General features: G+C 57.6%; 2 protein-coding genes across 6 annotated transcripts in view; one reads left to right on the top strand and one right to left on the bottom strand.

The window, feature by feature from the left end:
• The window catches only part of SPEN (spen family transcriptional repressor), an 87067-nt gene extending 83269 nt beyond the window's left edge, over window positions 1-3798 (top strand). For both annotated transcript variants that reach the window (XM_084875267.1, XM_084875268.1), the window contains 4 exons: window positions 129-590; window positions 740-934; window positions 1219-1377; window positions 1782-3798. In XM_084875267.1, coding sequence (XP_084731393.1) covers window positions 129-590; window positions 740-934; window positions 1219-1377; window positions 1782-1913 — 948 coding nt within the window. In that variant the 3' untranslated portion in view covers window positions 1914-3798. The remainder of the gene's footprint in view (window positions 1-128; window positions 591-739; window positions 935-1218; window positions 1378-1781) is intronic.
• A 451-nt stretch (window positions 3799-4249) lies between these two features.
• The window catches only part of ZBTB17 (zinc finger and BTB domain containing 17), a 32845-nt gene continuing 23716 nt past the window's right edge, over window positions 4250-13378 (bottom strand). For 2 of the 4 annotated variants that reach the window (XM_084875313.1, XM_084875314.1), the window contains 15 exons: window positions 10512-10718; window positions 9938-10054; window positions 9288-9476; window positions 8498-8635; window positions 8078-8203; window positions 7270-7505; window positions 7044-7186; window positions 6660-6960; window positions 6194-6281; window positions 5989-6105; window positions 5770-5890; window positions 5420-5550; window positions 4895-5104; window positions 4700-4789; window positions 4250-4614 (listed from right to left, as the gene is read on the bottom strand). In XM_084875313.1, the coding sequence (XP_084731439.1) occupies window positions 4328-4614; window positions 4700-4789; window positions 4895-5104; window positions 5420-5550; window positions 5770-5890; window positions 5989-6105; window positions 6194-6281; window positions 6660-6960; window positions 7044-7186; window positions 7270-7505; window positions 8078-8203; window positions 8498-8635; window positions 9288-9476; window positions 9938-10054; window positions 10512-10718 (2501 nt within the window). In that variant the 3' untranslated portion in view covers window positions 4250-4327. Of the gene's footprint in view, window positions 4615-4699; window positions 4790-4894; window positions 5105-5419; window positions 5551-5769; window positions 5891-5988; window positions 6106-6193; window positions 6282-6659; window positions 6961-7043; window positions 7187-7269; window positions 7506-8077; window positions 8204-8497; window positions 8636-9287; window positions 9477-9937; window positions 10055-10511; window positions 10980-13378 lie in introns of all 4 variants that reach the window. The other 2 variants (XM_084875315.1, XM_084875316.1) reach the window with 2 other exon arrangements.

Here is a 13378-nt window from a genome sequence, read left to right as displayed (position 1 = left end):
AAGTATCCCCCGACTGGGTGGGAGCCCCTAGCTGAGACTTGCTGGGGCCAAGGGCCAGTAAGTTGGGGGCTGGGTGTTGTTCATAACAGACTCTGACCATGTCCCTATCTCTTCCTGCCCAACCCTAGGGTCCCCCTCCTGAAAGTGAGCCTTTGCAGCCCACTCAACCTGTGCCGTCTACACAGCCTGTCCAGTGCACGCAGCCCTCACAGCTTAGCCAGCCACCAAGCAGCAAGATGCCTCAGGTCTCCCAAGAGGCGAAAGGGACCCAGACAGGAGTAGAACAGCCTTGCCTCCCAACCTTACCTGCAAACAGGCCAGCTGAGCCTCATGTCCCGGTTCAGAGGACCCAAACAGAAACAAGCCAGATCTCCTATCCCTCCCCTGTATCTGTCTCCATGAAGCCTGACCTTCCCGGCCCTCTCCCTGCCCAGGCTGCCCCAAAGCAGCCGTTGTTTGTCTCTACAACCTCGGGCCCTAGCACCCCTCCAGGATTGGCTCTGCTGCACACTGAAGCCCAGCTCTCCCCCAAACAAGATTCTCCACACTTGACTTCCCAGAGACCTGTGGATATGGTTCAGCTTCTGAAGGCAAGTCTGGGAGGGGTCCCCCCACTACTCTCCAAGCTTGGTGCTGTGTTAAAATGTCCTAAGAGCCCACTTTATTTAGCACAGTAAGCCTGCTGCCTAGGGCCATGTCCAGTCATGAGCTCACTTCCTGTCTGTCTCCCCTTGAACAGAAGTACCCCATTGTGTGGCAGGGCCTCCTGGCCCTCAAGAACGACACAGCTGCTGTGCAGCTCCACTTTGTCTCTGGCAACAACGTCCTGGCCCATCGGTCTCTGCCCCTCTCGGAAGGAGGTCCCCCACTGAGGATCGCTCAGAGGATGCGGCTAGAGGCCTCACAGCTGGAAGGGGTTACCCGAAGGATGACGGTAAGATGGGGCCCAGGTGAGCAGCTGCCCCACCCAGGGATATAAGGTGTGGGTGGCCCCCATCTCTCCTTAGTGTGGATGATGATGGGCGTGTTCTTTCCCTCGGAGTGTAAAATGCCTCTAGACATAAAACGGCTTTTTTTTTTTTTTCATTCAACAAATTGAGGGGTGGACTTTCAGGTCTTTTCAGAGGTAGGAGCTTTTGTGGACATGGGAGCCAAACCCCCTGGGTTAGACAGGCCTCTGTGTTGTGAGGAGGCCCCTGACAGTTGCCTCTCTCCCAGGTGGAGTCAGAGTACTGTCTGCTGCTGGCTCTGCCCTGTGGCCGTGACCAAGAGGATGTCGTGAGCCAGACCGAATCCCTCAAGGCTGCCTTCATCACCTATCTCCAGGCCAAGCAGGCGGCAGGGATCATCAATGTTCCCAACCCTGGCTCTAATCAGGTCAGCCCCAGTGTCTTTCCTCGGTGCACAGGTGGGACAGGTTATGCAATCTGACTAATCTGGTGGCATGGCCTACTAGTGCAGCCAGAGCAGCTCAGGGGTTTCTTAGAGGTGGGCAAAGGGCGTCTGGGTAGAGGAAATAAGCAGTGTCTGGGTGGGGCCACCATTGCCCGTCCTGGAGACAATCAAGGGACAGCTGATACAGCAGGTTTTTCTTTAGCCTAATGATATAGAAGAGGGTCACAGGAAATTAGTTCATTATAGTTTTCTGACAAAGCCACGGAGCCTTAGCTGGTTGGGAAACTGACTAAAGCTGGCTCTGTGCATGGGGCCTGTTCAGAGTGGCAGTGGGGTTGGTGATGTGAAGACAAGGGGTCCCACTTATTGCTCGTCCTCTTCTCCAGCCCGCCTATGTGCTGCAGATCTTCCCACCCTGCGAGTTCTCGGAGAGTCACCTGTCCCGTCTGGCCCCTGACCTTCTGGCCAGCATTTCCAACATTTCTCCCCACCTCATGATTGTCATTGCCTCTGTGTGAGCCACTGGTCGGTCAGCGACTCGGTGTTTTCCTGAGGCTCTGCAGAAAAAACACAGGACAACCCAGCCACGTGGAGGAAGAAGCTGACAGACTCCACTGCCAGACGGCCAGCCTTGCCCTCCTGGCCTACCGGCCCAGCTCAGGCAGACAGACCCCTCTGGGCAGTGGTGCTGCTACTCTGTATGTTTACAAGACATTGAGCCCAAGGACAGACCACCAACCGATGGACTTGCAGACACCTTGGGGCTGGGTTTCTCCGCTTTTTGGAGAAAAGGATAGGGCAGTGGAATTAAATTTTTGTTTTGTTTTTAAGAAACAAGAAAACAGAACTGCCTTTGCACTAAATTAGTGACTTGGACTTTTGCATAGTGAAGACAGGCTGTGGCACTCTGGACATCTTGATGTACGTGAACACGTCACAGACTCAACGCAGGACTTCAAACTGCTGCTGAAACCTTGGGGTCAAGGAACATTTCATTGGGTTTGTCCCCATCTCCTCCCTTCTCCTTGCTCATCTGGCTGTCATCTTGTATTAATTCTCTTGCCACCACCATCTGATTCACCCAGGATGTACAGCTTACAATCGAAAAAAAGAGCAAACGGAAGGATTTTCTGTCGGTGGGATATGCAGAACTTGGGATGTGTGTATATATAAATATATAATATATATAAATATATATAATACTGACTTAAAAAATCAAATCCCCCTGACATACATTTTTTTTAATCTGTGCCAAAAATGTGTTTTAAGAGAAAAATCTTATTTTCATACTCAGACTTTGTATTGTCACTCATTTGTATAAGTGCGCTTCGTTACGGCCCGGGCCCTGCCCCTGCAATCTGAAAGTGTGTCTGTCTCTCTCTCTCACAAACACACACACACACTCTGCAAAAAGACTGGCTTTCCTCTTCCTATGTGACCTTGACCTCTTCCCCACAACTTCCTAACACTTATTAATTTATAAAACTGTTTTTCTCAGCGCAGTTTTGTTTTGTGTGTCCATTGGATTACAAACTTTATTAAAAAATACAAAACATGTCAAGTGTGGATGTAATTGTCACTTGGGTAGGAGGACCAAGTAAATGTCCTTGGCTTATGGGCGTAGCTAGCCCTCATTTCACTTTTGCTTTCAGTCTGTATTAGGGACCTATTTCCGATCTACTTAAACCCCCCAAGGAGCATTTTATCTGGTATGAAACAGATCTTTGTCACAGACCCAACTTTTCTCAATGCTGTGGTGCTGTGAAGACCTGTGATACTTCAAGGCTCTGACTGGTTCTTGGATAATGTGGAAGGCACTACAGGTAAAAACAACCCCATGCACACTCAAACATCTTGAGCAAGCTTTGGCGTCTTGATTCTTCACCCTTCCTCCTCTGGAGTGGTGCAGGCCAGCCCTGCAGCAGCAGTGGCATAGCCTGGCAGCCTGGTGGAACCGATTCCTGACAGGAAGATGGGTGCTGGGCCAGGCTTCCCCTGCAGCTGGAAGTACAAGCTGAGGAATTGGGCAGGGATGGGAACATGGAACGCAGCATTGGCGGTCTCACTTGCAATATCCATGGGGCTCCTCCAAAGACGTATACTTTTGGTGCAAGAAGCTACTATCTCTGAGTAAGGGATTACGGCTGCTCGGGGGAAACTACGGGAAAGGGGCATCTCATGTTTCCCTGCCCAACCAGCCTCTGCACCTGCTCCTAGTGTTAAGCAGTGCTGTGTCTCCCATCTCCCCATCAAAGCTCCTAGCTGCTCATTGTCCCTCCAGGCCCTCACCTGGTGGCTGACTCAAGGCAAGTAAAAGTTCCCAAAAGATGGCACTGGCTTGGCCATGATCCTCGGGCCAAGGTTACTGTGAAGTCAGTGTAAGCCCTTCTGCCTCCCCAAACACAACAAAACAGGGATATGGCCTGTCGGGCCTGGTTCTCTCTGCCTACCTTGTTGCTCTGGCTTAATGGCCCCTGAGCTGGGTTCTCTGGGTTGCCTGGATCCTGGTAAGCAGTGTGGCCAGCCTCTGCTGGCCCAGCTCCCAACCCCCAGGCAGAGGGGGAGCAGGGTCACAACAGCTCCATGGCAGAGAAGAGAGATGGGGTCCTCATGGTGAACAGGTGAGAAGCCTCCAAAGAGAAGATTGGTTGAGGGGATGGGGTGTATGGAGCTCTGCACCCTGACTTGGGCAAAGCAGCGAGCTTGCTTCTAAACAGTTCCCAAGGCTCCAGCCCCATGCAGCAGAAGGGACAGCCTAGCTTTCCCAACTGGTTCTGGGGTAGAGCAGCCCTTTGGGGCACCAGCCACAGCTGCCAGCTCCCCACCCCATCCCCACAGGGAGCTGTAGGCAGCATTAGAAAATAATCAAATTTATTCTCTCTAGGGAACGGGGCCACCCATCCTTAAATAAACAGTCAGGAGAGATGCCTGCTCACTCAGCAGGCGGTGGGCATTCTGGGGCTGTGTGGGGTGTCTCTGCCAGAGCAGGCTGGCCATCAGTCCCATCCCGAGGGCGGAAGACCAGTTCCCCAGTCTGCAACACCTGCCCGGCCGACCACGTGCTGCCTGACCCGTACTGCTGGTAGCAGATGTCCGAATCCGTCTGGAACATGACCAGTGCCTGTGCTGTGTGGATCCGCACATGCTGGGCCAGGCTGTTGGCATCCAGGAACTTGTCCCCACAGGAGTCACAGGCATAGAGGATATGAGTGTTGGGGTCTGTGGGAGGTGGGGGCCACAGTCAGGATGCGAAGGACCCTTGAGCTCCACCAGCTTTTACCCCTGGTCAGCCATTCTCACTCACCTTCTTCCTGCACTTGCTTCACAGCTTTGCTGATCTCGGCTTTAAGCACTTCCGTCTCGTCAGCAGTCACTGCAGCCCCCACTGGTACCACTGTGGGCAGAATCAGCAGGGCCTAAGGCCAGAGGCACCTGCCCCTTCACTGCCACCCCAGAGGCAAGCTGCTTGTGACCACCCTCTGCTGCCCACAGCCCTCACCTGTGAGCTGAGTGACGGCTGTTGCCGCCAGTGCCTCAGTGGCCAGCGTAACCATGTCATCCACAGTGACTACGCTGACCTCACCACCCTCCTCTGGCTCCAGGATTTTGATGCCTGCCTTGCCCTGGTGCACAGTCTTCACATGGGAACGAAGGTTGTCCACCCGGTTGAAGCCGCGACCGCACTTGTCACAGAGGTAAGGCTTCTCTCCTGGGGGGGGGAGGCAAGGTTCTCTCCTGCCATTGGGGGAGGGGGGAGGACCTCAGTGGCCTCCAGCTTCCCCAGCAGCCCTGAATTTTCCAGTAGGAAGTGCTCGGGGGCAGCCACCAGAGCTGCACAGGAGCCTCCAGTGGCCCCTGCACTTCTAGAAGCTCTTAGGAAAATGGGGTCCTCACTTGAATTGAACTGCCTTCAAAGCCACCTGTTCTAAGTGCCAGTACCCAGGCTGCAATCTGGGGATACCCACCCTCCCCCCAGCAAGCTCAGGGCAGGGGACAGGCCGGCCTGGCAGGGGCGCACACTCACCAGTGTGGATGATGATGTGCTTGGATAGGTCCCCCACGTTCACGAAGGCCTTGCTGCACACACTGCACTTGTGGGGGCGGATGTTGTCATGGTGGCGAATGTGATTGGCCAGCTGGCTGGACTGGACAAATCTGCAGGACACAGAGGAAGGGGCTGGCCTCAACTGCCCAAGCTGGGGTCAGGGGAGCTGGGCTGGCCTCCTGCCTCTCCTTCTAGACTGGAGGGGACCATGGACTGGGCTCGGGCAGCAGTCAGCCCAGTTTGCAACTGAACCCTAGCGTGTTTCCAGAACCCCTTCGCCCTGCAAAGTGTGGGACCTGAGAGCACCCTGGGCATGGGTGGGGCAGGACCTCTTGCCGCAGCGCTCGCAGACGTAGGGCTTCTCCCCGGTGTGCTGGCGCACGTGGGCGATGAGGGAGCTGGCCTGGGTGAAGGCTTTGCCGCACATCACGCACTGGCATGGCTTCTCGCCTGGGGACGGGCAGCAAAAGATGTTAGTGCCAACTTCCCCTCCTCCCTGTGTGCCCTGCCCCTCTCCTAGGCTCCCACCGCTGGGCTTGCTCACCCACCCGTGTGGATGCGGACGTGCCGCTGCAGGGCGCCGGGGTCAGCGAATTGCCGCTGGCAGTGGTTGCACACGTAGGGTTTCTCCCCGCTGTGGATCCGAAGGTGCCGCTTTAGGTTCCCTGTGGAGATGGGCAGAGGGCCTGGCATGAGGCATCGGGAGGCGGCCGAGGAGTGGAGGGTGTGGGCAGCCAGGCAGCCTGGCCCTACCTGAGGTGGTGAACTGCTTCCCGCACTCTCGGCACTTGAGGGGCCCGTCCGCGATGTGGATCTTCAGGTGGGCCTTCAGGTTCCCCACCTGTGCCAGGCAGGTGTCAGAAAGGCCACCACTCAACGTGGCCGTGGGCCCCCTCCGCAGCCCCATCCGCCAGGGAACAACTGGTCTGGGTCCTCCCAGGAGCCGGTGATGGCTCCATCTTTGCTCAAGGACAATGGAAGGTCCCAGATCCTAGCAGTGAGAGGGAAGCCACGCCCACTCCACTTCTTTCTGGTCTGCACCCCATCCTGACCTCACCCGCCTTCTCACTTTCCCGGCAGAGCTCTGTCCTGGGGAGTACCACGCTCTCCTCAGCACCTCCTTTTCCCACTGAGCCTGTGTCTCCGAGGGCCCAGCCCGAGGCGGGAGCTCTGCTCATCAGTGTGCAGGGCAGAGGCGCCCCAGGGGGTGCCCACACACCTGGTTGAACTTCTTGTCACAATGAGGGCACTTGTGCTCCTTGTCTGTGTCGTGAGTCTCCAGGTGGCGCATCTTGGAGGTGGGGTCGGAGAAGGAGCGGCCGCAGTAGTCGCACTGGTAGGGCTTCTCGCCGCTGTGCACCAGCTGGTGCCGCTTGAGGTTGCCGGACGTGGTGAAGAGCTTGCCGCAGTCCTCGCAGCGGTAGCGCGCCTCACCCGAGTGCCGCTTCTTGTGCAGGTTCAGCAGGCTGATGAGCCGGTAGCTCTTGCCGCACTCCTCGCAGCCGTAGGGCTTCAGCGGGCTGGTGGTCAGAAGGGAGAGGGGGGTCGCTGGGGTCCTACCGGGGCTGAGCCAGCGGGACAAGCGGCAGGCCGGGCACCGCACCTGTGCGTCTTCTCGTGGGCCTTGCAGGCGGCGGGGTCGGAGAAGGCCTTGCTGCACTCCCGGCACGAGAAGGGCTTCTCGCCTGTGTGGATGCGGATGTGCCGCTTGAAGTTGCCCGTGTGTGTGAACTCCTTCCCACAGTCCTGCAGGGCGCGGGAATTGGAGTGAGGGGATGCTGGGTGGGGGTGGGGCTGGGCAGGGCGAGTGGTGCCACCTGTGGCCGCACCTCGCATTTGTGGATGATGGAGCCGTAGGCCTTGGACTCGGTACGGTCTCCATAGGTGCTTGGGCGCAGGCCCCGGGCCTCTGCGCCCAGCTCCTGGCCCGAGTCCGTGCTGGCCGACTCCTCGCTCTCCTCGGGGGCATCCCCCTTGTCCAGGTGCAGCCCTTCTTCCTTGACCCCAGAAGGCATGGCGTCCTCCTCTCCCTCTTCTCCTTTCCTGGCCGGCTCCACCTGCATTTCTGAGATGAGGAGGGCAGGCACTGAGGGGCCGGGGAGGCAGAGGGGCTCCCAAAGGGACATGACCTCAGAGCTAGACTAATGCCAGGAAGCCGACCTGATGTCAGGCCACAGGCCCCTCTCTCTGCATGGGCACCTGGCAGAGCCTGGTAATGTCTGGGCACCACCAATAAATGGTCCCAGCCCTGGCCAACGCAGTGCCAGGAGAGCTGCTGACCAGAACATTGGCTGCTTGGAGGATGGAGGCAGCCTCAGGGCATGGGCACCCTGGTGGGCTGCAGGGCAGCAAGGGCATTGTCAGCAACAAGCACTGGGGTTTTGGGGTGTGGGTATAAGGCTCCCCTTGGTGCTCAGCCATGGGTGTCAGCAATGCTTCTGTCCCAGCGGGAAGCATAGCCAGGTAACACAACCAAGAGATTAATGTCCAAATTCAAGAAGGAGAAAAGATGTCGCCCCAAAGCTGAAGTGGGTGGGTGGCTCAGAGTGGGATCAGCTGTAGGAGGAGGAGAGGGACCTGGGGGAACTGCGTGAGGGGGGCGTGCGAGTGAAGGCGGGCCTGGCTGGGTGGCGGTACCTTGCTCTGAGCTCTCCGACAAGGCGGCCTCGGCCTCAGCAGCAGCCATGCCACCGGTGGGGTCGGGCTTGGGCTCTGCTGGCGGTGGCTCCCGGGGGGCATCGGCCTTCTCCGTCTGCTCTGCACCTGGGGGTGAGGAGGTGGGACTGAGACTCTATCCAGGGACCAAATGGCTCCCCTGGACCAGGCCCCTGTAGTGGCTGTGGCTCAAGGGTGGGTGGGGCCAGCACATCCAAGCTCAGGCTGTTTGGCCTCTGCTCTGGCTGGACCAGATACCCCAGATCAACAGTAGTTCCTTCGGGGTAACCTGAGCTCAAGGGTGCCGCTCTATCCTAGCGCCAGGAGCCTCCTGAGGAAGCCCCTCACTGTACAGGGGCCCAGGGAGATGGTGGAACGGTTGGCTTCAGCATCACAACTCACCGCTGGCCGCACTCTCTGCCTGCCCGCCTCGCTCCTCCTTGGGGTCCCGGCCCGGGCCCCTGGGTGGACTGCCTCCAGCAGGGTTCCGCTCACTCAGCGTGGTGGCTGCAGCCTTCTCTTTGGCTCTCCTGTCCCCTCCTGGAGATGGAACCAGATAGACCTGTTTCCCATCAAGTGCCACTCCTTGGAGAGGTGAGGGTTCCCAGAACTCGCCAGCTCTTCTGGATCCTCCCTGGAGGTACATCTAAGTGGTGGTTTCTTCATTCAACAAATTATGCACAAGGCACCTACTGTGCACCTGGCTGCCGGCACGCCTGCACATACCAACCATGGCTGCTGTTCTGGGGGCTCCCAGACCGGCTGGGACACAGACCTCACAGGTGAGATATCAATGCTGCCAGAGTCAGTGCTTAGGAGAGGAGCGGGTTTTCTGAAAGTGATTCCCAGGGAACCTGGCCCAAACCAGGTGTGGGGAGCTTTTCTGAGACAGTGAGGGGACCAGAGGAAGGGCACGGAGAGGAGCGTGCAGGAGGAGCCCGCCGTGTGCGCGGCCTTGAACCAGGCCCACCGCCAGTTCTCAGCAGCAAAGCACAAGGGAAGCTGGAGAAAGGGGGGCATGGTAGGTAAAGGGTGCCTCCGAGAGGCCTTTCTCAGACTTTACTGCAGCTAAACCTCACCAGCATCCATGACCCAGGCAAGGCCAGAGAGGAAACTGAGACCCAGAGAGGTGACGCAGAGGCAGAGCCCCATCGAAAGCCACCTGATCGGGAAAGCCTGCCAGTCATCTTACCTTCCATGGCCACGGCCTCCGTATTCTCCCCAGGGCTGGTGGCAGGCTTGGCGAGTGACTTGAGGGCATGGCAGGCCGTGATGATGTCTTGCATCTGCAGGAAGCTGGCCACGGCCAGCACATCGTCCACATTCTCGGAGCTCAGGCTGAGCTTGGCCGTGTAAATAAATTCCAGTACCTGCCCCAGGCCTGCCAAGGACACAGACAGCCATCACAGACCCGCCTCCAGGCCTGGCACCAGCAGGTGCCACTTGGTGGCAGGATCCAGGGATTGGTAAAGAGCAAGGTGACAGGCCGTCCTCTCCCCATCTCCTGTGCTGGCAGAGAGGCAAGCAACTGAGGGAGTCTCAGCCCAGATAACAGCCTCCAAATGGAGGCACAACCAGAGGGCAGAGGGTGTGAGCGCCCACCCTACACAGAAAACAGGTGTGACTGCTCGCCCTACACCGAGGACAGAGGGTGGGAAAGCCCAGCCTGCACAGAGGATTCAATGGGGGACAGAGGATGTGAACACCTGCCTTGCACAGAAGACAGAAGGTGTGAACGCCTGCTCTGCACAGAAGATAGAAGGTGTGAACACTGCCCTGCGTGAAGGACAGACGGTGTAAATGCCCACCCTGGACACCCTCTACCCAGCCGCTACTCCTCACCGCCAGAAGGCAATCCAACCAAAGTGATAGTAATGACTGTCATCGGCGCTCTGCCACAAACTCTCTCGCTGACCTCCAGGCCAGTCACCTGACCTCTTTGGGTCTCAGTTTCCGCATCTATAAAATGGGGGAACATGACCTTGCCCTGACCTTCTCATAGCACATCATGCCATGCTGAGTTGGGAGACCAAAACTGACCAGCTCCTTCTTCAATCCCAAGGCCTTCCTGATCCCTTGCCCCAACCCCAACCCTTGCCATCCTCCTCATGGTTAGCACTGGAATAGGGGGCTCAGGACTCGGAGCCCACCTGTTGTCTGTGTTCACTCCGGCCTGGAGCTCATGGTGAGCCCTTCCTGCCAGTTCTCCCCTCACCACCTGCTCCCAGTCTAACAGGCCCCCAAAATGTGGTAGAAACTTGGTAACCACACACTCATGGGTCCTGTATGGGAGGCCTGGTGCACCCCACACCCTGAAGGTATTGCTCCCAGGAGGGCAGGAACTGTGTTAGGAGGGCACAAGGTCAGCCAGAGCTTCTGGCCCTCAACAAACTTGCCCCTGGACCCAACAGGGTACCTGCTGCGTTACTGATGTCCAGTTGCACCACATCCTTCTGGTCCACGAAGAGCATCTTGAAGTACTCACTGCAGGCGGCCAGCACTGCTTTATGGGCCTTAAAATCAACACCGTCCACCACAAAGGTGCAGTCACACAAAAGCCCCTGCTGCCGCTGCTGGTTCAGCTGCTCCAAGACGTGCTGGCTGTGCTGAGGGAAATCCATGGCTGGGGAGAGGCAGAGGGCCTTGGTGTCAGTGCGGACAGAGGGTGCCAAGCAGCCTCAGCACGTCCGAAACTCCCCGGTGAGAAATGTGGGAGACGAGAATTTAAACAAGTCCATGAAGGACAAACAACCCCAGCCCTCTGCAAGCCCGGGCTCCTGCATTCCTGGGTTTCCTGGCAGGAAAGCTTCAAAACCCAGAAACAGCCACCTTGTGTCTTGCCAGGTAACGACTTGTTAAAAAGTAAAAAAAAACACACAAAACACTGTCAGCATTGCAAAAAAAAAAAGAGAGAGAGAGAGACAGGGTCAGTTTAACATTTTTTACAAATCTCAGAATACAGGGCGATGTTTCACGTGGGTACACCTGGCTCGATGAAAACAGTTCGACTTTGCTCTAAGCTTCCCGTCTGTCACGCAAGGTGAACGTGTGGGAAGGCAGACGCCTCACCACCCAGGCGCTCGGGAATCGGCCCCTTTCCTGCTGCACCCACAGGGCTGCCATTCCCTCCGGCCGCTCCCTGCCTCTCCCCTCTCACAGGCTCAGGGACCTGCAGAAAGCTGGACAGCCTCTGCCTCCAGAAACCTCCCCAGGCTGTCCCTGGAGAGAGAATAAACTCTGACCCTGACCCCAAGAGCTGCTGGTCTGGCTGCAGTTTCTCTGTCAAAGGCCTCACTTAATGCCTGGAAATCCCACAAGTGTCTCCAGTAAAAATGCTCAGAGCAATTCCATGGCCTGGTGCCAAGGGAGCCTGCACTGCCCCAGCCATGACTAAATAAGTATCTAAACTTGCTCTCCTCTCCCTAAAGACCACACCAGTCAGTTTCAGGATCAGCATTTTCTAGGGAAAATAAGTAGGTCCTCCTTGTGAGAAAGAACCAATTTGACACTAAAGTCAACTCCTAGGACCACAGTACAGAGAAGCGACAGGGCCAGGCCTGGGCCCAGAATCGGACAAGTGGTAGCGGCTTCTCTTCCGGCTCTTCTGGAACCCCTTCTCGGAGGCTAGTCTCCGCAGAGCTGCCCCAGACTGTGTCTGGCAGGTGACAGTAACACTTGGGGCTCTCAGCCCCCAGGTTTCACAGCCCTTCACTAGCCCTGGCTGTTCCAGTTCCATCAGCCTCTTGGGGTGAGTCACCGGGCCACAGCCCTGGCGCTGCAGTGACCATGTATGGCTGTCTGGCTGTGATGAGCCACAACAAAAGCCACACCCCCAGCCCTTCACCCGTGGCATCACCAGCAAATCCACCCGCCCCGTGATGTCTGGAAACTTTCCACAAGAGGGCTATGTATTTGCTGAGCTGTGGGAAGTCACCTGGCAGGTGGGCGGGGCTCCATTCAGTAAGGGGGAGGGTGGCATTGGCAACAGGCCCCGTACCACAGGGTGCCAGCCTCTGAGCTGTAGTTCAGAGTTGCTGCTGACCCAGAAACACTCTTTCCCTCCCTCCAACATCCTTCAGTCCCAGACTCCACCTACAAGCTCACAGACAGAGGCCAGCTCCTCGGATCTGTCAGTAACATCATAACTGCCTGTGACGAGAGCGCCTAAATGTAAGCAGGAAGAGCCAGAAGCCAGCACAGAGGCAAGAAGTGAGGTACGAGCTGAAGAGCCGGCTGCTGAGCCAAACCAGCCACAGCAGCACGTGCCGCACTGACACAGGACCTTCTGCTCCCACTTGTGACCTGAGATGTAAGCGAGACCTCCGGCTGCCCTGATCCTGAGCTGGGAAGAGCTAAAACAGAGAGGTGACTGGAAAAAACTGATGCCCAGCCAGGGGTTAAGCACCCAGAGCCTGGGATTGGAAGGGAGTGCACACCGGCAGTGTCGATGGACCAAAGGCAGGTGGCAAGGAGAGGCCTGGGCCAGGTCATCCCAGAGCGTCTTCTCTGCTGTGGAAAAAGCCCCACGAGCAAACAGGCGTGTGCATGTGTGTGTGGGCAGCCCGAATCCCAGTCACCAGTCACCCTCCGTGTCCGCGGGAGCCCCAGGGGAAATGCCTCCCAAGTGCAGGAGGGAGGAACCAGCAGGCCCACAAGGCCAAATCCTCCACCAGCTTCAGAATGAGCCCCTGCGAGAATGTCCAAACCCTTCCCTCTGGCGTGGGTCTGACTCCCTCACCTTCACCAAGAGCCAACCCAAAAACTGAGCTGGGAGGAGGTCTCTCCCGGGCTCAGAAACAGCCAGGGAGCATCAGCCTGACCCCCGCAAAGTAACGGAGCTGTTCCGGCCCTCGCAGGAGCCTGCAGAACACAACCCGACTGCTGGGAGACAAACGTGAGAAAAACTCCTGACCAACAGGGCGGAGGGCCTGCGTCACAGGTCCGGTGACTGGCTGGCCTTGCCAGCGACAAGCCGTGACGCTGCCACCTACTGCCGAGCCTCCAGGGAAGGGCAGCAGAGCCAGCTCCTCTGGGGCTGGACACACTGACTGTGGGGGTGTGGGAGGGGGAAAGGAGGGGTGCTCTCATTTTCAGAGGCCTTGCCGGAAGGTGAAGGTCCCTGGGACGGGGCGGATGGTGGCCCGGCACCTCTAGTTCCCCACCCGCCCCCACACGGAGGAGAGCGGCTGTGCGCCACCCAGTGCCAACCACACTCTTCCGCGAAGCCCGCCCACCACTGCCAGGTTGTGGGGTGGGTGTCGTAGGAGAAAACCAGAGCCCTGA

The sequence above is a fragment of the Pipistrellus hanaki genome (assembly GCF_964339955.1).
Source record: "Pipistrellus hanaki genome assembly, chromosome: 2".
NCBI classification, from domain to species: domain Eukaryota; kingdom Metazoa; phylum Chordata; class Mammalia; order Chiroptera; family Vespertilionidae; genus Pipistrellus; species Pipistrellus hanaki.
Note: the sequence above shows the minus strand (reverse complement) of the source record. Positions and strands in the feature narration are given on the sequence as shown.